The sequence below is a fragment of the Eubalaena glacialis genome, chromosome 9, assembly GCF_028564815.1.
Source record: "Eubalaena glacialis isolate mEubGla1 chromosome 9, mEubGla1.1.hap2.+ XY, whole genome shotgun sequence".
Classification (NCBI taxonomy): Eukaryota; Metazoa; Chordata; class Mammalia; order Artiodactyla; family Balaenidae; genus Eubalaena; species Eubalaena glacialis.
The window spans coordinates 113,470,576-113,490,788 of record NC_083724.1 but is presented as its reverse complement, the minus strand read 5'-3'; the positions used below and the strand labels follow the sequence as shown (position 1 = coordinate 113,490,788).

The 20,213-nt window shown below is 42.3% G+C and overlaps 1 protein-coding gene across 1 annotated transcript; it reads left to right on the top strand.

The window, feature by feature from the left end:
• Positions 1-16,644: 16,644 nt before the first annotated feature.
• Positions 16,645-19,821, top strand: LOC133098053 (polyadenylate-binding protein 4-like). The gene has a single exon (XM_061200722.1). It carries the CDS (start codon positions 17,538-17,540, stop codon positions 19,518-19,520), a length of 1,983 nt encoding a protein of 660 aa, XP_061056705.1. The 5' UTR covers positions 16,645-17,537; the 3' UTR covers positions 19,521-19,821.
• The last annotated feature ends 392 nt before the right edge of the window (positions 19,822-20,213 follow it).

The window sequence follows — 20,213 nt, the reverse complement described above, 5'->3', positions numbered from 1 at the left end:
GAAAACAGGATATTGAAAAGATATCTGTATTCTCACGGTCATTACAGCATTGTTCCTAATAGCTAAGATATGGAAACAACCTAAGTGTCTGTCAGTGGATGAAAGGATAAAGAAGATGTGAGATACATCTATGATGAAATATTATTCAGCCACAAGAAAGAAGGAAATACTGCTATTTGGGACATGAACGGAACTTAAGGGCATGGTAAGTGAAATAAGCCAGACAAAGGCAAATACTGCATGACACCTCTTGTATGGGGACACTAAAAAAAAATGTCAAAGTCATAGAAACAGCGTAGAGAAGTGGTTGCCAGGCACTGGAAGGCAGGGGAAATAGGGAGAGTTTTGTAAAACAGGACAGTTTTTCAGCTATAAAATGAATAAGCTCTGAGGATCTAATGTACAACATGGTAGCTAGAGCTGATAACACTGTACTGTACACCTGAAATTTGCTAAGAGAGTAGAACTTAAATGTATATCTTAAATCTATTGATATATATATATATACATATACGTATATATATATACATATACGTATATGTGTATATATATATATATATGAGGTGCTGGGTATGTTAATTAACTGGATGGGAGGAATCCTGTCAAAATGTATACGTATATTAAATCATCACGATGTATGCTTTAAATATTTTACAGTTTGATTTGTCAGATATATTTCAATAAGCTGAAAAAAAGAAAAGAAATAGTATCAACCTACCCATTGCCCTTAGATGGTGTCTAAACATATAGATAAGACCTAAAGGACCTAAGGACATTTGTACAAGCACACAGAAATGCAACAAAACTCTGTGTTTTAAACAGTTGTTCTATATAAGAGTAAGAGTGGACCCTGTAGTAGGAACCGGGTCTGAATACACTGAGGTCAATGTATTCTTGGCACCCAGTGTAATATCGGGCAAGTAGAAGCAACTAAAAAATATTTGTTGAGTTAATGAAAGATGACTTCTGTGAACATGGCAATCATCATTGTGAGAGGCACATGGTGCAGTAAAGAGAGCTCTGGCCTGGGGATACCCCTATACTTGGTATTTCCCTCTGCCTCTCCACCTACCCCAACCCTTCTGCACCCTGCCCTGCTCTGACCTGCACTGAGGTGCTCTCTTGCTCTTGGCTTTTGGATGGGTCTGGCCAATGGGGAGCAACTGCAAGAGGTCAGAGAGAGAAAGGGAGAGAGGGAGAAGAAGAAGGCCAGAATACAGATCCTCTGGCTCCCTCTCTGTGATGTCGTTTCCAGGGTTGGCTCTGTCTCTAAATCAAAGGTCACAGCCCCTGTCATGGGGCCATTTCTCCTTTCTGTCACTATTCCAGACCTAGAGATCATGAAGTGGATACACTCCCCAGGTACTGCACTATTGCCAGTGGTTGCCTTACAGCCTGAACATGCATTTGTAAATAGTCCCTTGATGAAATCCTTCTCAAATTACCCAATTTGGATATTGCTGTCTTTTCCTCCAGGGAGCTGGACAGATATACTTGTCACCCAGGTCCATTTGGCTTTATGTAATAGAAACCCTAGAAACTCACTCAAGTGTGTAAAAGCAAAAAAAGAAAGTCATGGGATGCTGCATTAAAAGGCTCTGGGGTATCTTCTGGAACCCAGGAACAAGAAAGTCAGCAGAGTCTATTGCATACGGGGCAAGGTCAGCAAGGAGCAAGGAAGCCTCTTTCTTGGCTTCTCTAGGTCTGAATGGGTCTCTCACAGCTGCTGCCTTTTGCAGTCTCCTCCTCGACCTCCCCCCACTGTGCATGATTGGCTTTCTCTGCACCTCTGGTGGCAGATGGTTCCATTTGATTCGCAGGATTCCATGTCCTCAATTCAAATGACCCACTAAGGTTCACTATGGCTCTTAGGTCTTAGAAGAACAGCTGGGTTTTCCCAGACAAGGCCAGCACTTGCCCAGTTAACTAGAGGCAGGGATCCATGTCATGCAGTACAAACGTAGTTGTCCTGAGTGTTGGGGTAAGTAGTACTCAGAGAAGGGGAAGCTGAGCAGGCACTGCCGAAGGTGTCTGCTGTGAGAGAGAGCAAGAAGACTCACACTCTCTGTGACCTCATGCACAATCCCATGGGCACGTTCACCCACAGCTGAGGCAGGTGAGACCATGATTTATGCTAGGACAGAGTTACATTGTGCTGGTATGGGATTAAAGCACAGAGTCCCTTTTATTCACTCCTCCAGAAGGCAAGTACCTGTGAAGACGTATGTCCAAGCAAAGACATGAATAAAGTGAGGGAATGAGCTGTGCAGAGATCGGGGGAAAGGCCCTGTGGTTGGAGAAATCAGTGAGCCTGAAGGAGGGAGTAAAATGGAGGTCACAGTGGCAACACCAAGGCCAATATGCAGAAGAGAGAGAGGCAGGATGGTAGGAAAGGAAGCTGAAGAGGCTGCAGGGGACAGGTTAGTTAGCGTTTTGTGGTTCTAACTAAACTGTAAGGTAGTTGACTGACTCACAGGGAGGATTTGGGATTTTGTCATAAGTGTGACAGCCATTGGGAAGCAATTGGAGAGTTTTGAATAGGGGGGAGACATCTGATTAAGGTTTTGAAAAAGAAGCATGCTGGAGAGGCTAAAGTAAGGCAAGAGTGGACAAAGAAAGATAAATCAGAAGATGATTGGAGGGCTTCCCTGGTGAGGAGTGGCTAGGAATCCGCCTGCCAGTGCAGGAGGGGACACGGGTTCGAGCCCTGGTCCAGGAAGATCCCACATGCCGCAGAGCAACTAAGCCCGTGCACCACAAGTACTGAGCCTGCCCTCTAGAGCCCGCGAGCCACAGCTACTGAGCCCGTGTGCTGCAACTACTGAGCCTGCGCGCCTAGAGCCCGTGCTCCGCAACAAGAGAAGCCACCACAATGAAGAGTAGCCCCCGTTCACCCCAACTAGAGAAAAGCCCACGCGCAGCAATGAAGATCCAATGCAGCCAAAAATAATGACTAAATAAATTTATTTTTAAAAAAAAATAGATGATTGGAGAATTCCAGGTCAGAAATGAGGGTGGCTGGGGTTAGAATGATGGCAGTGCAGTGTGGGAAAGGGCTGCCAAATATGGAATATATTTTGAGGCAAGAAACTTGAGGATTTGATGACATCCATTTGAACAGGGGACAAATGCTGCAAATCTGCAATAATGAAACTGGTGTGTTGTTAGTGTACAGTAATTAGGCAGATCAGTGGAAGCAGCATACAGTCCCCAAACAGAGCCACTTGTGAGAGAGTTCTGCAAATCATAACGAGGAGCTAATCAGTGAGAAGATGGTGGATTATTTAAAAATGGTGTTGAGAACATCGGCTTACAATTTTAAACACAAAATGAGACCACCCGTTGTCTCATATACAGCAGGACATATTCCAGATAGAGGAAATAATTCAGCAGTCAACATAAAAACATGAAATCAGAAGGAACTGATGTCAGAACAACATTTCGGTTCTTGATTATGAGGGAGGAGCTTATTCAGCATAAAAACAAAGGCAGAAACCACAGGGTAAGGACTGATAGATTTGGCTGCAAAGAAATGGGAAGTTCCAGTATGTCACAAAAAACTAAGAGCAAAGTGAAAGCCAAAACCTATTCACAGCCTGTGATGAAGGGTTACTGTCAATGATACACAAAAGAATGCTTTTATTTATAAGGAAAAGACAAATACTCAATGTAAAAAAAAAAGGGGGCAAAGAACAGTGTACCAGGAAGCTTTCAGCTGTAAAAATGTAAAATTGGCTTAAATTCAAAATGGCTTAAACTGTAAGGTAATTGACTGACTCACACAAATCCAAGTCCAGAGGGAGGATGAGCTTTAGAGTTGGTTGAGCTAAGACTCAAAGCTGGAGGATTCAGATTTTTTCCTTCACTTTTTATTCTATCAGCATGTCAGTTCCCATGTAAGGCTGGTTTCCAGGTGTTCAGGAAGGCTGCAGATTACAATCATAGGTACATGTTTCATTCATGTTTCTACGGCTCTTCCATCTCTCTCAATATACATTTGGAAATTATGTAACATTTTGGATATATAAATAATATGTATAATGTATATGCAGGTCATGCAGGATAATTAAAAAGAAACAACCATGATGCCATTGCCCATGATAAGAACTGCAAATTTACTAATATTTTGAAATCTTGAAGTTATCAGTATGCTTCTCCCCAATGCCCCTGTCTTCTTCTTTCTTCTGAGGAATATACTGCATCGATATTTGTTTTATCATTTCCTGGCTATTTATTTATTTTTATTTTTTACTACACATTCATATATTCATATGCTAAGTAACATGTAACTCAGATTTGTTAGTTCTGAGTGTTATAAAAATGATATTATACTGTACGTTGTCCTCAGAAACTTGTTTTCATTTAACATTAATCTGAGATAAAAGTACACAGCTGTATCTCCTTCACTTACCCTCATATATAAATTCTATGTTGTGATTATACAAGAATGTATATCTATTCTCTATTCATAGACATTGGGTTGTTTTTGTTTTATTGCACCTAAGAACAATGCTATGATCATTCTTGCATATATCTCCCTTTGTATGTGTGCAAGAGTGTCTCAGTATTTACATAGGGATGAAATTTTTAGTAATATGTTATGCAAATTCAACTTTACAAGATAATGCCCAATTTTTCTACAAACTGATGGTACCTACTTATAGCCTCACAAGAGAACATAAGTAACTGTTGCTCAGTGATACGTGATATTGTCAGACTTAAAGTTTTTGCCGGGCTGAAGGGTGGGAAAGTTGTCTTTTTTCATCTTAGTGTGCATTCCCTGATGTTGAGAATATTTTCACGTATTTACTATTTGTGTTTCCTGTTCTATGAATTACCTGTTCATCTCTTTTATCGATTGTCCACATTTTGGGTTGTTCGCCTTTTTTTTTGCCTGACGTATAGAAGTTCCTAGTTAATTCTGGATATAAATACTTTGCTATGTTTGTGACATTTGTCTTTTTTTAGTGTGAGACTTGTCTGTGGATCTTTAATAAGAGTAAGGAAGCTTTTGTCCCAGAAGCTACCAGGATACCTCTTCTCAACTCTCATGAGCCTCCAATGGCTTAGGACTTCTTGTCCCTAAACCAGTCACTGGCAAGAGGAATGATGGGGTTATCATGACTGAGTCAGCTTAATGAGGGCCATCTTTGGAGATGGGCAAGGAGTATGGTCCTCAGCAAAACCAGAATTGTGTTAGAAAGGAGGAAAGAGATGAAGGCAAATATGTGTATTTTCTTCTCCCCACATACCTTTCCAGCTACCATACATTTTCTAGACTCTCCTTCCAGCAAACTCTAAAAAAAGTTGCCCATAATCACAGCTACAATTCCTCAATAAGGCTGCTCCATTTGAGGTTTCCCCCACTGCTATCCCACCAACGATGTTCTTGTCAACGTCACCACTGACCTCACTTTGCTAAGTCCGATATGAAATGTTTAACATTCAGATGGCCTGGCAAGATTAACAGCACTACACAGAATTCCATGTCAGTATTGCCAATATCAGCACTTATTTTGCTTCTAAAATTTTTTGTTTCTTGGAACACCACTAATAGGATTTGTAAAGTAGTCTATGAATATACATTTACTTATGTTTATTTAATTTACAAGGATGCAGACAGGGCCATGAACACACACTTTAACATGGCAATAACTACAAGCCTGACTGATTGATTAAATTATGACAGATTTCCTGTTACATACTACTGTAGTAGTTCCAGGAAATGATGCCCTTAACTTTTGACTCCTGTTCTTGCCTGTTTCTGTTCTTGTTGTAGACCTGATTCAGTGAACCCTTTCCAATCAGCAATGTGTTTATGTTTATTGTGAAGCTTTAATTTTTGCAGGAGAATTATAATATATTGCCCTATTTTTCTTGACTAATTTTTTTCAAGCTTTATTATGATACGATTAACATATAATATTGTGAAATTTAGGGGGGGACCTATGAGCTTCATGAACTTGGGTATCCAAATCTCTCCCCTGCTTTGTGGAGTTCTTATTCATTATTTCTTTAAATAAGCTTTCTATCCTTTTCTCCCTCTCTTTCCCTTCTGGTTCTCCAATAATTCTGTAGATTGTTTCTCTAATGGTGTCCTGTAATTCACATAGGCTTACTCCACTCGTTTTTCTTGACTTTCCCTTTGTTCTCCTCTAACTGGGCAATTTCAAATGATCTGTCTTCAGCTTCACATATGTTTTTTTTCAGCTTGATTCAGTCTGTTGTTGATGTTCCTGTATTACATTTTTTTAAATTAATTAATTAATTTTATTTTTGGCTGCATTGGGTCTTCATTGTTGCATGCGGGCTTTCTCTAGTTGAGGTGAGCGGGGGCTACTCTTCATTGTGGTGCATGGGCTTCTCATTGCGGTGACGTCTCTTGGTGCAGAGCACAGGCTCTATGCGCACGGGCTTCAGTAGTTTTGTGGCTCACGGGCTTTGTTGCTTTGCGGCATGTGGGATCTTCCCGGACCAGGGCTCAAACCCATGTCCCCTGCATTGGCAGGCAGATTCTAAACCACTGAGCCACCAGGGAAGTCCTATATTACATTTTTGTGTCAATTCAGCCAGTCTATGTTTTTTGGTTGGAGCATTTAATCCATTTACATTTAAGGTAGTTATCAATATGTATATTCCTATTACCATTTTCTTAATTGTTTTGGGTTTATTATTGTAGGCCTTTTCCTTCTCTTGTGTTTCCTGCCTAGAGAAGTTCCTTTAGCATTTGTTGTAAAGCTGGTTTGGTGGTGCTGAATTCTTTTAGCTTTTGCTTGCCTGTAAAGATTATAATTTCTCCATCGTATCTGAATGAGATCCTTTTTGGTAGTTTGATTAACATGTGTCTTGGCGTGTTTCTCCTTGGATTGATCCTGTATGGGACTCTCTCCGCTTCCTGGACTTGACTGACTCTTTCCTTTCCCATATTAGGGAAGTTTTTACCTATAATCTCTTCAAATATTTTCTCAGTCCCTTTCTTTTTCTCTTCTTCTTCTGGGACGCCTATAATTCGAATGTTGGTGCGTTTAATGTTACATTTTTCATTTCAGTTATTGTATTCTTCAGCTCTAGAATTTCTGTTTGGTTCCTTTTAATGATTTTTCTCTCTCTGTTAAACTCCTCATTTTATTTGCGTATAGTTTTCCTGATTTCTTTGAATTATCTTTCTGTGTTTTCTTGTAGCTCACAGCTTCCTTCAAACAACTATTTTGAATTCCTTCTCAGGTAGATTCCAGATCTCCATTTCTTTGGGGTCAGTTATTGAAAAATTATTATGTTGCTTTGTTGGTGTCATGTTTCTTTGATTTTTCATGTTCCTTAGCAGTCTCACATTGCTGTCTTTGCATTTGAAGAAACACTCACCTCTTCCAGTCTTTATTGATTAGCTTCAGGAGAGAAATACCTTCTGTTATCCCTGTTAGGGATTCAGATACCTTCTCAGAACTTTTCCGTGGATACACCTGTCCCACACTTCTTGTTCCCTCTTGAGGGGGAATTCTTAATGTTGTAGGCATGCAAAGCCAGGCTGAGTGCTGACAGCCTTATGTTTATTTTCAGTAGTGAAGTTTTGAGTTCTCAGGTTTGTGTACTTCCTCCCAGTCTTGCAGAGTCAGGCTGGCTTTCTGCTGTGCTCACTAGCTCTCTACAAAGGCTTACGCTCTCACCACGGTGGAGGAGCACACAGGGAACTGACCACGGCAATGTATGTGTGTGTATGGTAGACACGTGGAGCATTGGGGGTGCCTGTGGGCCAGGTGGGAGGATCTGCAGGTGAAGTTCCCCCACAACTCATGGATGGGCTTCCTGATAGAATCTGCATCCCCTTGATACATTCTGTTCCAGGCCCTGCTCTGTTTCTAGCCACTGACCACCCCTCAGTTGAACAGTTCATGACTCAGTATTCTGAGTAGGATGATAAAGAGATGGGCTTCCTTGGAAGCATCCTGCACAACCGCGGAACCTGGGTGTTCATTCGCACACTCTCATTTTCCCCTGTGGAAATAGTCACTGGCCAATAAATCTCTCTAGGACTGAAGTGGGCCACTTTGTGGAAGGGGTTATGTAGGTAACATAAAACTGTTCCTCTTACTCTCTTCAGTGCATCCAGTCTTGGACTCTTTTGTTCTCTGACAGTGTGCTGGAACTTCTCTGTTGGGCTCTTGGATTTCCACAAAGCCTCACTCATCTGTGGGTAATTGTCAAAGTAGGTGTTCTTTGGTTGGAAGATGAGAGAAAACTCTGATATTGCCATTTTGACGTTATCACTCCTCTCAACTGATTTTCTTGGAATTGGAAAAGCCATTTCCCAAGAAATACTGGGAAGAAATCCCTGTATAGATGTGCTAGTCTTTTAATGTTTAAATGCACTATTTTTTCTTGGATATGTACTCAGAAGTGGAATGGCTGTTACAGGGGGAGATTTAGAATCACAATTTTCAAAGTGTTTGAATTATTTTAGATTCCCATTACCATGGGAATTTACCCATTACCAATTCCCTTATTGGGAATTCCATTTTTCCACAGCCTCAAAGAGTACTCAGTATTGTTCATCTTTTTCATTTTATCCATTCTGATAAGTGTGTTGTGGTATCTCACTGTAGTTTTAATCTTATTTATAGTAGTGAAATATAGAGACAATGTCAATGATTAAAATGGTATCAGATATATAAAAAACTGTTTATTCTTTCCAAAGAATAACACTCAGCAGTTATCCTGCATTTTAAAATCTAGATAAGATTAGCTTGAATCTCCATTCTGTTTCATATCCTCTTGAAATATGATGCCTTTCACAACATTTCCGTGTATTTCTAGGTAACCTATGCTCCATGGTCATCTTGAGCTTGTGGTTGCCTCTTCCAAACACTTATTCTCTGCTCCATGTTTTGGTGCAATTTCTTATTGGCCTTACTATTGACCCCACATGGTATTTAACCCCTTTCCTTGCAGTTCACACAAAATCACTCAAACAAGCCCTTATGTATCAGATTTGGAGAGACGGAGAGAGCTGCATCACAAAACACAAGTGAGTTAAAATGGAAAATTAAGCATTCCTGCTCTTAAAAGTCTTTTGGCTACTCCACCATTAGTTTGTTCCTCTTTCCTCTCTTTTGCTCATTTTTTTCTTTTCTGCCTCCTTTTTCTCAGGAACAAAAACAACCAAAAAAAATTCCCTCTTTTTCTTGTACAGAAGAACTCAACTCTCTCCAGTCTTTTCCCTTAAGCTCATTTCCAAACTTCCCTTTGCAAATCCAAAAACTTGGCTAAAGCTTAGAAATTGCCGCTTGTAAGTAGCTGATTAGTCTGTGAGACAAAGCACCATTCTTTTTTGCAAGCTCTTGTCTAAAAGCAGACAGTGGTTCCATTCTTTTAATTCAATAGACATTAAAATAGAAAACTGGAAGAATATTAACAAAATGTTAACATTTATCTCTGAATGATGATTACTCTAGAGTTTTAAAAGTTTTCTTTAATTTTACCCAATATACTTTCCAAGTTTTCTAAGTAAACATATCATGTCACATCCTCTTAGAGGTCAGTTACTTTTAGGAAACTCATTCCTTCTTTGGGAACAAGCTTATCAGTGTAGCTCATGTACCATGGAAGTTAAAACCTTGGAAATCAGACAGTACAGAGTTCAAATCCTGCTTCCATTTCTTACACACTGGGACTCCTTGGGCACCTTTCCTTATTTAATTGGAAGATATTGTAAGCATTAAATCAGATAATGCATATTAAATGCTTTACATACTGCCTGCTGCATATTGAGATAAAACTTATGACCTGAAAAGAGCAATTTCCCTGATTTTGGATTAATATTTCTATGTTAACAATATATTTAATTTGATTTCACTGTGTCCATGAAAGGCAATATATGTGCCTTATTTACTTTATTTCTGCTCAACTTGTCTTTGGGTTTTCTCAAAACTTTAAGGTGCCATAAGAGTGCCTCTAAAATATGTTTTGAGAAAAAATTGGTGAAAAATGCTTTTAAAAATTTTATTTATTTTTAATTAAAGTATAGTTTATTTACAATATTATATTAGTTTCAGGTTGAAAACATCATAACTTAATATATTTATACTTTATACTCCATTTAAAGTTATAAAATATTGGCTACGTTTCCTGTGCTGTGCAATATATCCTTGTTGCTTATTTATTTTATACACAGTAGTTTGTACCTCTTAATCCCATACCCCAATCTTGCCTCTCCCTACATTGCTCTCTCCACTGGCAACCACTATTTTGTTCTCTCTATCTGTGAGTCTGTTTCTGTTCTGTTATATTCATTTGTTTGATATCTATTAAGTCAAACTGGTCTAATGTGTCATTTATGGGCACCGTTTCTTTACTGATTTTTTTGTCTTGATGATCTGTCCATTGGTGTAAGTGGGGTGTTAGTTTTATTGTCAATTTCTCTTTTTTGACCGATTTTTCCCTTTATACCTGTTAATATTTGCTTTATATATTTAGGTGCACCTATATTAGGTATATAAATGTTAATGAGTGTTATATCCTCTTACTAATTCCTTTATCATTATATAATGATTATATAATGCTTATATAATGTCCATCTTTGTCTTTTGTTATAGACTTTGTTTCTGAGTATTGTTACCCTAGTTTCTTTTTGTTTCCATTTGCATAAAATATCTTTTACCATCCCCTCACTCACTTTCAGTTTGTGTTGTCTTTATCTCTGAAGTGAGTGTCTTGTAGGTAGCGTATAGATGGGTCTTGTTTTTTTTCTATCCAATCAGCCACCCTATGTCTTTTTATTGGGGCATTTAGTTCATTGACATTTAAAATGATTATTGATAGGTATGTACTTATTGCCATTTGGTACTTGTTTTCTGGTTGTTTTTGTAGTTCTTCTCTGTTCTTTCTTCTTCTTTTAGTTTCTTCCCTTTTGGTTTGATGATTTTCTTTAGCGGTGTGCTTGTGTTCATTTGTCTCTGGTTTTTGTGTATCTGTTACAGGTCTTTTATTTGGGGTTACCATGGAGTTCGTATATGTTGACCTATAACTATATCTACTTGTTTTAAACTGGTAGTTGTTTAAGTTCAAACACATTCTAAAAGATCTACATGTTTTACTCCCATCCCCCACATTTTGTGTTTTGTGTCATACTTTACATCTTCATGTTTATCCTTTAATTATTTATTGTAGTTATAATTGATTTTATAAGTATTGTCTTTTTAAAATAAATTTGTTTATTTTGTTTCTTTTTGGCCGCGTTGGGTCTTTGTTGCTGCGCGTGGGCTTTCTCTAGTTGCAGTGAGTGGGATCTACTCTTCGTTGTGGTGCGCGGGCTTCTCATCGCGGTGGCTTCTCTTGTTGTGGATCATGGGCTCTAGGTGCGCGGGCTTCAGTAGTTGTGGCACGCGGGCTCAGTAGTTGTGGCTCGTGGGCTCTAGAGCGCAGGCTCAGTAGTTGCGGCACATGGGCTTAGTTGCTCCACAGCATGTGGGATCTTCCTGGACTAGGGATCGAACCCGTGTCCCCTGCATTGGCAGGTGGATTCTTAACCACTGCACCACCAAGGAAGTCCCTAATTTTTTTTTTTAAATTAATTAATTAATTAATTTATGGCTGTGTTGGGTCTTCGTTTCTGTGCAAGGGCTTGCTCTAGTTGTGGCAAGTGGGGGCCACTCTTCATCGTGGTGCACGGGCCTCTCACTATCGCGGCCTCTCTTGTTGCGGAGCACAGGCTCCAGACGCGCAGGCTCAGTAGTTGTGGCTCATGGGCCTAGTTGCTCCGCGGCATGTGGGATCCTCCCAGACCAGGGCTCGAACCCGTGTCCCCTGCATTGGCAGGCAGATTCTCAACCACTGCGCCACCAGGGAAGCCCCCAGGAAGTCCCTAATTATTGTCTTTTATCTTCATACTAGCTTATTTAAGTGGTTGATCACAGTCTTCACTATATATTTGCCTTTACTAGTGGGATTTTTCCTTTCTTATAAATAAATATTTCTGTCTCTATGAAATTAGGTGAATCGGTTACCTGTCCTGGTCTTGAAGGGGTATCATTGTGTGGGAGCACCTCTATGCAGCCTATGTGTGCCCAGTGGCTTTGGTGGGAGAGCTGGATCTGAAGTGAGCAAGGTTTATGTCTTCCCCTTGGGTGTGCTGGCAGTTACCACCTTGGTGGGTGGGATAGCTGGAGATGGTGGGACTAGAGCCAGAGCCAGGTGTGAGCTGGAGTTTCTTCTGCTCTCAGTGGCATCACTGCCCTATCGGGGTGGGGTTGGGTCCCAAGGTGCTGGAGCAGAAGGCCTGAGGGTTGGGTCCAAGTTGGTTCTGCTCTAAGTGTGTACATTCTTCCCTGCAGTGGCACCTCCGCCCTAGTGGAGTGCTGTGCCAGAGCAAGAGGGGTTGGAGTGGGTGCCCCGTGCAGGCGGAGGTGTGTGCTGGGATGATTTTGGCAAGCCAGTCAGAGCCCCAGGCAGCTCCCAATCCACTGCTCTGTGTGCTATGGCAATGGCTGCCTTCACCCTGTTCAGAGGCAGGGTTGTGTCCAAGCTGGCTCCGTTCTCTTTAAATGTGCACACTTTCCTTGGCAATGGCAGCCTTCACCCTAGGGGATAGTTGTTCTGGAGCCAGAGGGCTGGAGCAGGCACCCAGTGCAGGCTGGGGTGTGTGCTGGGGCTGTCACAAGAAAGTGGCCAGAGCCTCAGGCAGTTTTCAATCTGCTTCCTCAGCCTCATTCCTGGGAGTAAGCAAGTGTGTGTGTGTGTGTGTGTGTGTGTGTGTGTGTGTGTGTGTGTATGTACTCTTCACAAGAAGAGTCTTGGTTTCTTACAGCCCTCCTGTAAGTCCCACTGGTTTTCAAACCAGCTACGGTGACTCATCTTCCAGGTGTTAGACCCCAGGGCTGGGATACCCAATATGGGGCATGAATCCCTCACTCTCCAGGGAGGATCCCTGAGCCAGTGATATCCCCCTCCTCTTCTGCGTCTCCTGCTAGGGCCATGGGTCCTGACCTGATTGCTTCTCCTCCCTTCCTACTGGACTCCCTGTGTATCTTTCGTTACAGCCTTGGTTGTAGAAGAGCCTTTCTGCCAGTCTCCAGTTAGTTTTCAGCAGGATTGCTCCATATGTAGATGTATTTTTTGATGTGTTCATGGGGGGAAGTGAGCTCAGTGACCTCCTACTCTGCCATCTTGATCTCCTTCCTATGAAAAGTGCTACTTTTAACTAGGTTTTCTCCAGCCTGTTCTATTTGAGACATGGAACTGCATAATCCACAGGACTGTCTTTTGTAATGTTCAGATCTTTATCCAACCTCTCTTCCTTTTAATTTCTGCTCACGTTTGTTTCTTTCTTTCCTTTCCTTGACTTTGTTCTTTCATACAGCAAGAATTGTTTTATTATGGAACTCAGTTATGAGTGTTCAGTTATTGAGAAAGCAAGCTAATTTGCTGTAAAAAAAATATATAAAAAAAACCCACAACCCTTTTTTCTGCAGAAGGAAATAAAGGATGGGAAAGGAGATAGTCTTATAGGAACTCTCTGCAGGAGTTCTGAAGCAGGCTACCATTATAGAAAAATACCATTTTTGGTGGATCTGACAAGTGATTACTAACTGATGTGATAGGCATTTAATTTTGGTTGCTTTTCGTGGGAAAGCTTGCAAAAGCTAAAATAGTGCACATTAAGTACTGCACATCTCATGCTTTTATAGCAAATATAATTAAATATGTTAAGATAGCTATTGTCTATTAGCAGAAACTTATTAGAATAGTTCTGAAGCCTCTAGCAAATGTGCATCCTGTGTTCTCAGCAGGGAGAACAACAATCTTCACATTGGTTAGTAATCAGAGATGGAGACGAGGAATCGATGAACAACAGGAAGTTATCAGCATCTTATGTTATTGGCAGAGGATTCCACTGCATAAATCATTGGATTTTCATCAAGGCTCATTTGAACTGGGTGCCATTGGTGTCACGTTTGTCATGGATGAATCAAATTATATATATGCATAGTGGAACAGTAAAATGATGTTTCTCTCATGGAGATAATGTCCTCATGGCATTTTTCAGTCCATCCATCCTCAGCATGGCAGATACTGATGGCTGATAGCCAGGGTACGAAGGCCAAGTGACAAGCATAAGAAGAATGACTCTTTTTAGTCCTGCTTATTAACCAACTGGTATAGACTGAATGTTTATGTTCCCCCCAAATTCATATGTTGAAATCTAATCCTCAGTGTGATAGTATTTGGAAGAGGGGTCTTTGGGAGGTGATTACACCATGAAGGTGGAGCCCTGATGAATGGGATTAGTGTTCTTATAAAAGAGACCCCAGAGAGCTCCCTTGCCCCTTCCACAATGGGAGAACACAGCAGAAAGACAGCTGTCTGTACACCAGGAAGAGGGCCCTCATTAGACACCGAATCTTCCAGTTTTGATCTCAGACTTCTCAGAACTTGACTCCAGACCTGTGAGAAATAAATTTCTGTTATTTAAGCCACCCAGTCTATGGTACTTTTGTTACAGCCCAAATGGCCTAAATATCTACTATTATTATTTGGAATCCGTCTAGTGGAATGGCCCTCAAATAGCTTTGGCTTTGGTAAAGAGTCACACTTCCTATCAAAGATATCCCCTAAAGTAAAAAAAAAAGAAAAGAGAAGAAAAACTGATTGTATTTGTCATCCTGTTATTGAAGGAGAAAGTAGGCTGATGAGTTTGTACTTCTACGTTAAGCTGAACTAAATTTATCTAAGTCCCTTCTTTCTCGCACCTAATGGTTTCCTTGAAAAATGATCCACTGTGTTTTGCTGGAGATAGAAGACCTGGTTTTGAGACTTGCTCTGCCTCCTGCTGGTTGTATGATTGTAAGTAGGTTAACATTTAGGACTTCATTCTTTTAATCTCCTAATGAGTTTGGTCTCTTAGTTTTCTCATTCAACAAATATGAATTGATTCTTGACTGTATGCCAGACACAAACTCTACATTAGTTTCCAGACTTTTCACCACATAAGATTCCTCCCTATGATATTTTTTCCTTTTGGTCCTATTATTTTGAAAGTTTTGATCTGCGAAATGGACCGTGTGTTGTATCTTATGTAACTTTTTTCTATTTAAAAATATAGGTTTTATTAACATAAAATATTTAAAAGAAGACATTTAGAACAGAGAATCACAGCTTCTAATTAGCTGGAGACAGTGATTCCAGCCAAAACAACAAAACCTTACTGTTAGAGTTAGCTTTTAGAGTCGTTGCCAATAGATGTGTTGTTTCCATTGAGGTTTAAAAAAATTCAAATAATTTGAAACTTTTAATCAGTTTGTTAAAAAGTGTCATCTACATATAGGCACCTGGTCATATCTCTTCTTGCATGCTTAATCATAGTTCCTGAGGCTCCAAAGACCAGTTTTGGCACAAAGAAGGGGACAGGGGTAGCTTCACTTGTAATAACAATGGAATTAATATTTCTAGAATGTCGCTTTTCAAGGGTCTCATCCATTATGTTTTTATAAAACATTAAAAATGGTTCAAAGACGTCTACTACTACCTTTGAAAGTTGCTTAGGAATCTAGGAATCCCAAGGTAGGATGGGGGAGCTAGTCCCTATTCTAAATTGCTATGGCCTGATCATTCAAATGACATAAACAAAACAATATAATCGAGCACTGTGCTTTTGGCTTTGAGTTTGTTAGCAGATGCTTAGCAAAGCAGGAGGTCGTTTCACAACCACTTCGCTAGATGCTTGTGGAAAACAATTTATCCATCCAGGAAATAAATACCCTTGAAATCTTCTCTTCTCAATGAACTGTGCCCTCATTTGATCATGGGACAAATAGTCTGAGGGATGCCTAGTTAAATCGCTGGGCTAAGATGGGAAAACTTGCAGTTGAAAACAGTATAGAAAGTCAGGGAAAACAATGTTCTCAAACATGCTTAATCCTTTAGATTCAACTCAACTGAGAGTTCATTTTCCTCCTCCTCTCACCCCACTTCACCCCTGACCCCCCAAAGCTGATAGTTTTTATTCCTGTCTATTCAGTGACCCTCTGGGATCAAAATGATGATTTTAAAATATTCATAATAGACATAATATGAATGAGAAGCACCTCAGGGCACCAAAAAGACAACCTGTAGATATTTCTCCATTTAACATTCATTAAATTTAACAACATTTTTGGAATATCTTTTACGGGCCAGCAGTTGTGCAATACAATAACTTATCTGTTGTTTCCCTATTGCTCTTAAGAAGCTTCCAGTGAAATGGAGAAGTTATAACATACATACACAAAACCAACAGTCATGAAATTACTGTAGATACAACAATGTAGGATCATAATGTTTTCTACTGGAGATAATCCCTGCTCAGCTTCTGACACAGATGCTCAATGCCAGTCACTTTTAAGAGAGGAGGAACTGATGTCAATAGTGTTATTCTGGAGACTAAAGAGGGATATTTAAATCAGGCCTGGAAACAGGATGGAATTAGGGGAGAAAAGTTCAAGAGCATTTAGGCAAGGGAAGTAGCAAGAGAAAGGATAAAATATCCTTTGCAGAGTTAATTTTTCTAGTTAGGATAACCAGATCTGTTTCTTGAATACCGTGACATTCATTGTTGAAATTTGGTTCTGTTTCTTCAAAAAAATTAAAAATAGAACTACCCTCTCCGCCCCGGGTCGCCGCAGCCTCTGCCGCTTTCGGGCCTAGCAGCCTGAAGAAAAAAAAAAAGAGAAAAAGATAAAAAAAAACCCGAAAACGCTTTAAAATCTTAAAAAAAAAGAAAGAAAGAAAGAAAGAAAAAAAGAGCGAATCCTCCTCGGAGAACCCGCGGGGAAGTCACTTTTGCACGCTTCCGGCCTGCCCGACGCCGCCGCCGCCGCCGCCGCCGCACCTGGGCGTCCGTCGGTCCCCGTCCGTCGGTCCGGTGGTGAGCCGCTCGCGCGCCCGCGTCCACGCGCCTCCGCCCGCCGCCCGGCCGCGCCGCGTGGCAACCCCGCGCCCGCCGCCCTCGCCCCCCGCGCGCCGGCCTCCGCGCTCCACGTGTCCGCGCTGCCCTTCGCCGGCCCGGCGTGGGAGGCGGCTGCGCGCTCCGGCCGCCCGGGGGTTGCCGAGTCGGCACCGACAAATATTTGGTTTCCCTCTTCCCCGGGCTGCTGTAATCTTAAACCGCCGGGAGCCCGAGGCCTATATTTATAGAGAAACGCACGTTCCGGAGGCCGCCGTGGGCACCACTGGGTTGCCTCGGGAAGAATTTTTGTAATTTGGAGGACAGTCCCCGTTTCCATTGTTTTCATTTTTTTGAAATTGGGAGCTTCCAGACCAGGACAGCTGAAAATTAACAAACTCCCAGGGAGGGAGGGCCATATTGTTTTTGAGAGCCTTTTGTCTGCGGTTGGGCAGTCTCGTCCGAGTCGTCCCCGCACTCCTCTCCGGCCCTCGGAGCCGACTCCAGCTTCTCTGAGCTTCGCTGCCACCTGTGGGCCGCGGCTCGGAGCGGAGCCCCCTTTGTCCTGTGTGGCCCCCCCTAAGAAGTCCTCCTGGCGGGGCTCGGGGTGCTGGGGGCTGGGGAGATGAACGCTGCGGCCAGCAGCTACCCCATGGCCTCCCTGTACGTGGGTGACCTGCACTCGGACGTCACCGAGGCCATGCTGTACGAAAAGTTCAGTCCTGCGGGGCCTGTGCTGTCCATCCGGGTCTGCCGCGACATGATCACCCGCCGCTCCCTGGGTTATGCCTACGTCAACTTTCAGCAGCCGGCTGACGCTGAGCGGGCCTTGGATACCATGAACTTTGATGTGATTAAGGGAAAGCCAATCCGTATCATGTGGTCTCAGAGGGATCCCTCTTTGAGAAAATCTGGTGTGGGAAATGTCTTCATCAAGAACCTGGACAAATCTATAGATAACAAGGCACTTTATGATACTTTTTCTGCTTTTGGAAACATTCTGTCCTGCAAGGTGGTGTGTGATGAGAACGGCTCTAAGGGTTATGCCTTTGTCCACTTCGAGACCCAGGAGGCTGCCGACAAGGCCATCGAGAAGATGAATGGCATGCTCCTCAATGACCGCAAAGTGTTTGTGGGCAGATTCAAGTCTCGAAAAGAGCGGGAAGCTGAGCTTGGAGCCAAAGCTAAGGAATTCACCAATGTTTATATCAAAAACTTTGGGGAAGAGGTGGATGATGAGAGTCTGAAAGACCTATTCAGCCAGTTTGGTAAGACTCTAAGTGTCAAGGTGATGAGAGATCCCAGTGGGAAATCCAAAGGCTTTGGCTTTGTGAGTTACGAAAAACACGAGGATGCCAATAAGGCCGTGGAGGAGATGAATGGAAAAGAAATCAGCGGGAAAGTCATTTTCGTCGGCCGTGCACAGAAGAAAGTGGAACGGCAGGCCGAGTTAAAGCGAAAATTTGAACAGCTGAAACAGGAGAGAATTAGTCGGTATCAGGGGGTGAACCTCTACATTAAGAACTTGGATGACACCATTGATGATGAGAAGTTAAGGAAAGAGTTTTCTCCTTTTGGATCAATCACCAGTGCTAAGGTGATGCTGGAGGATGGGAGAAGCAAAGGGTTTGGCTTTGTCTGCTTCTCATCCCCTGAAGAGGCAACCAAAGCAGTCACGGAGATGAACGGACGCATCGTGGGCTCCAAGCCACTGTATGTCGCCCTGGCCCAGAGAAAGGAAGAGAGAAAGGCTCACCTGACCAACCAGTATATGCAGCGGGTGGCCGGGATGAGAGCGCTTCCCGCCAATGCCATCTTAAATCAGTTCCAGCCTGCAGCTGGGGGCTACTTTGTGCCAGCAGTTCCACAGGCTCAGGGAAGACCTCCATATTACACACCTAACCAGTTAGCACAGATGAGGCCTAATCCACGCTGGCAGCAAGGTGGGAGACCTCAAGGCTTCCAAGGAATGCCAAGTGCTATACGCCAGTCTGGGCCTCGTCCAGCTCTTCGCCATCTGGCTCCAACTGGTAATGCTCCGGCCTCTCGTGGCCTCCCTACTACCGCTCAGAGAGTCGGGTCTGAGTGCCCGGACCGCTTGGCTATGGACTTTGGTGGGGCTGGTGCCGCCCAGCAAGGGCTGACTGACAGCTGCCAGTCTGGAGGTGTTCCCACAGCTGTGCAGAACCTAGCGCCTCGTGCCGCTGTCGCTGCCGCTGCTCCTCGGGCTGTTGCACCTTACAAATATGCCTCCAGTGTCCGCAGCCCTCACCCCGCCATCCAGCCCCTGCAGGCACCCCAGCCTGCGGTCCACGTGCAGGGGCAGGAGCCCCTGACCGCCTCCATGCTGGCCGCAGCACCCCCCCAGGAACAGAAACAGATGCTGGGTGAACGTTTGTTCCCGCTCATCCAGACGATGCACTCAAACCTGGCTGGGAAGATTACGGGGATGCTGCTGGAGATTGACAACTCGGAGCTGCTGCACATGCTGGAGTCCCCCGAGTCTCTCCGCTCCAAGGTGGATGAAGCTGTGGCGGTCCTACAGGCTCATCATGCCAAGAAAGAAGCTGCCCAGAAGGTGGGCGCTGTTGCTGCTGCTACCTCTTAGACAAGGACAAACCGATTCAAAAGCCAAATAAACCCTCATGGAATTCAGCTCAAGGTTTGAAGACGTCCTAGCTTGTCCTATGGACCTCAACACCAAGAACCACAAATTGCAAATTTAATAGGTCATTTTGTATCAAAAGGTCAATTATGAAGCACCTAGAATTTTTCAATTAAAAGAATATATTCTCTGGGTTCTGATATGGCCCAAACAGTGTTAACTTTTGTTTTTCTATTGTGAGTTTTGACTTTTTCCCCCCAGAAACTGGTTTTATTTGATGTACCCAAGTCTTAAGTTTCTCAATAAAGAAAAAATCTCCATAAAAAAAAAAAAAAAAAAAAAAATAGAACTACCATATGATCCAGCAATTCCGCTCCTGAGTATATATCCAAAGGAAATGAAAACACTAATTCAAAAAGATATATGCACCCCAATGTTCATAGCAGTGTTATTTACAACAGTCAAGATGTGGAAGCAACTTAAGCAACATCAACAGATGAATGGACAAAGAAGATATGATATATATATATATATATACACACACAATGGAATACTACTTAGCCATAAAAAGAGTGAAATTTTGACACTTGCAACAACATGGATGGACCTGGAGGGTATTATGCTTCCTGAAATAAATCAAAGACAAATACTGTATGTTACTACTTATATGTGGAACCTAAAAAATAAAACAGACAA

Excerpts from the sequence above, each read along its gene's own strand:
- LOC133098053 (XM_061200722.1), top strand. The coding sequence starts at position 17,538 with ATGAACGCTGCGGCCAGCAGCTACCCCATGGCCTCCCTGTACGTGGGT.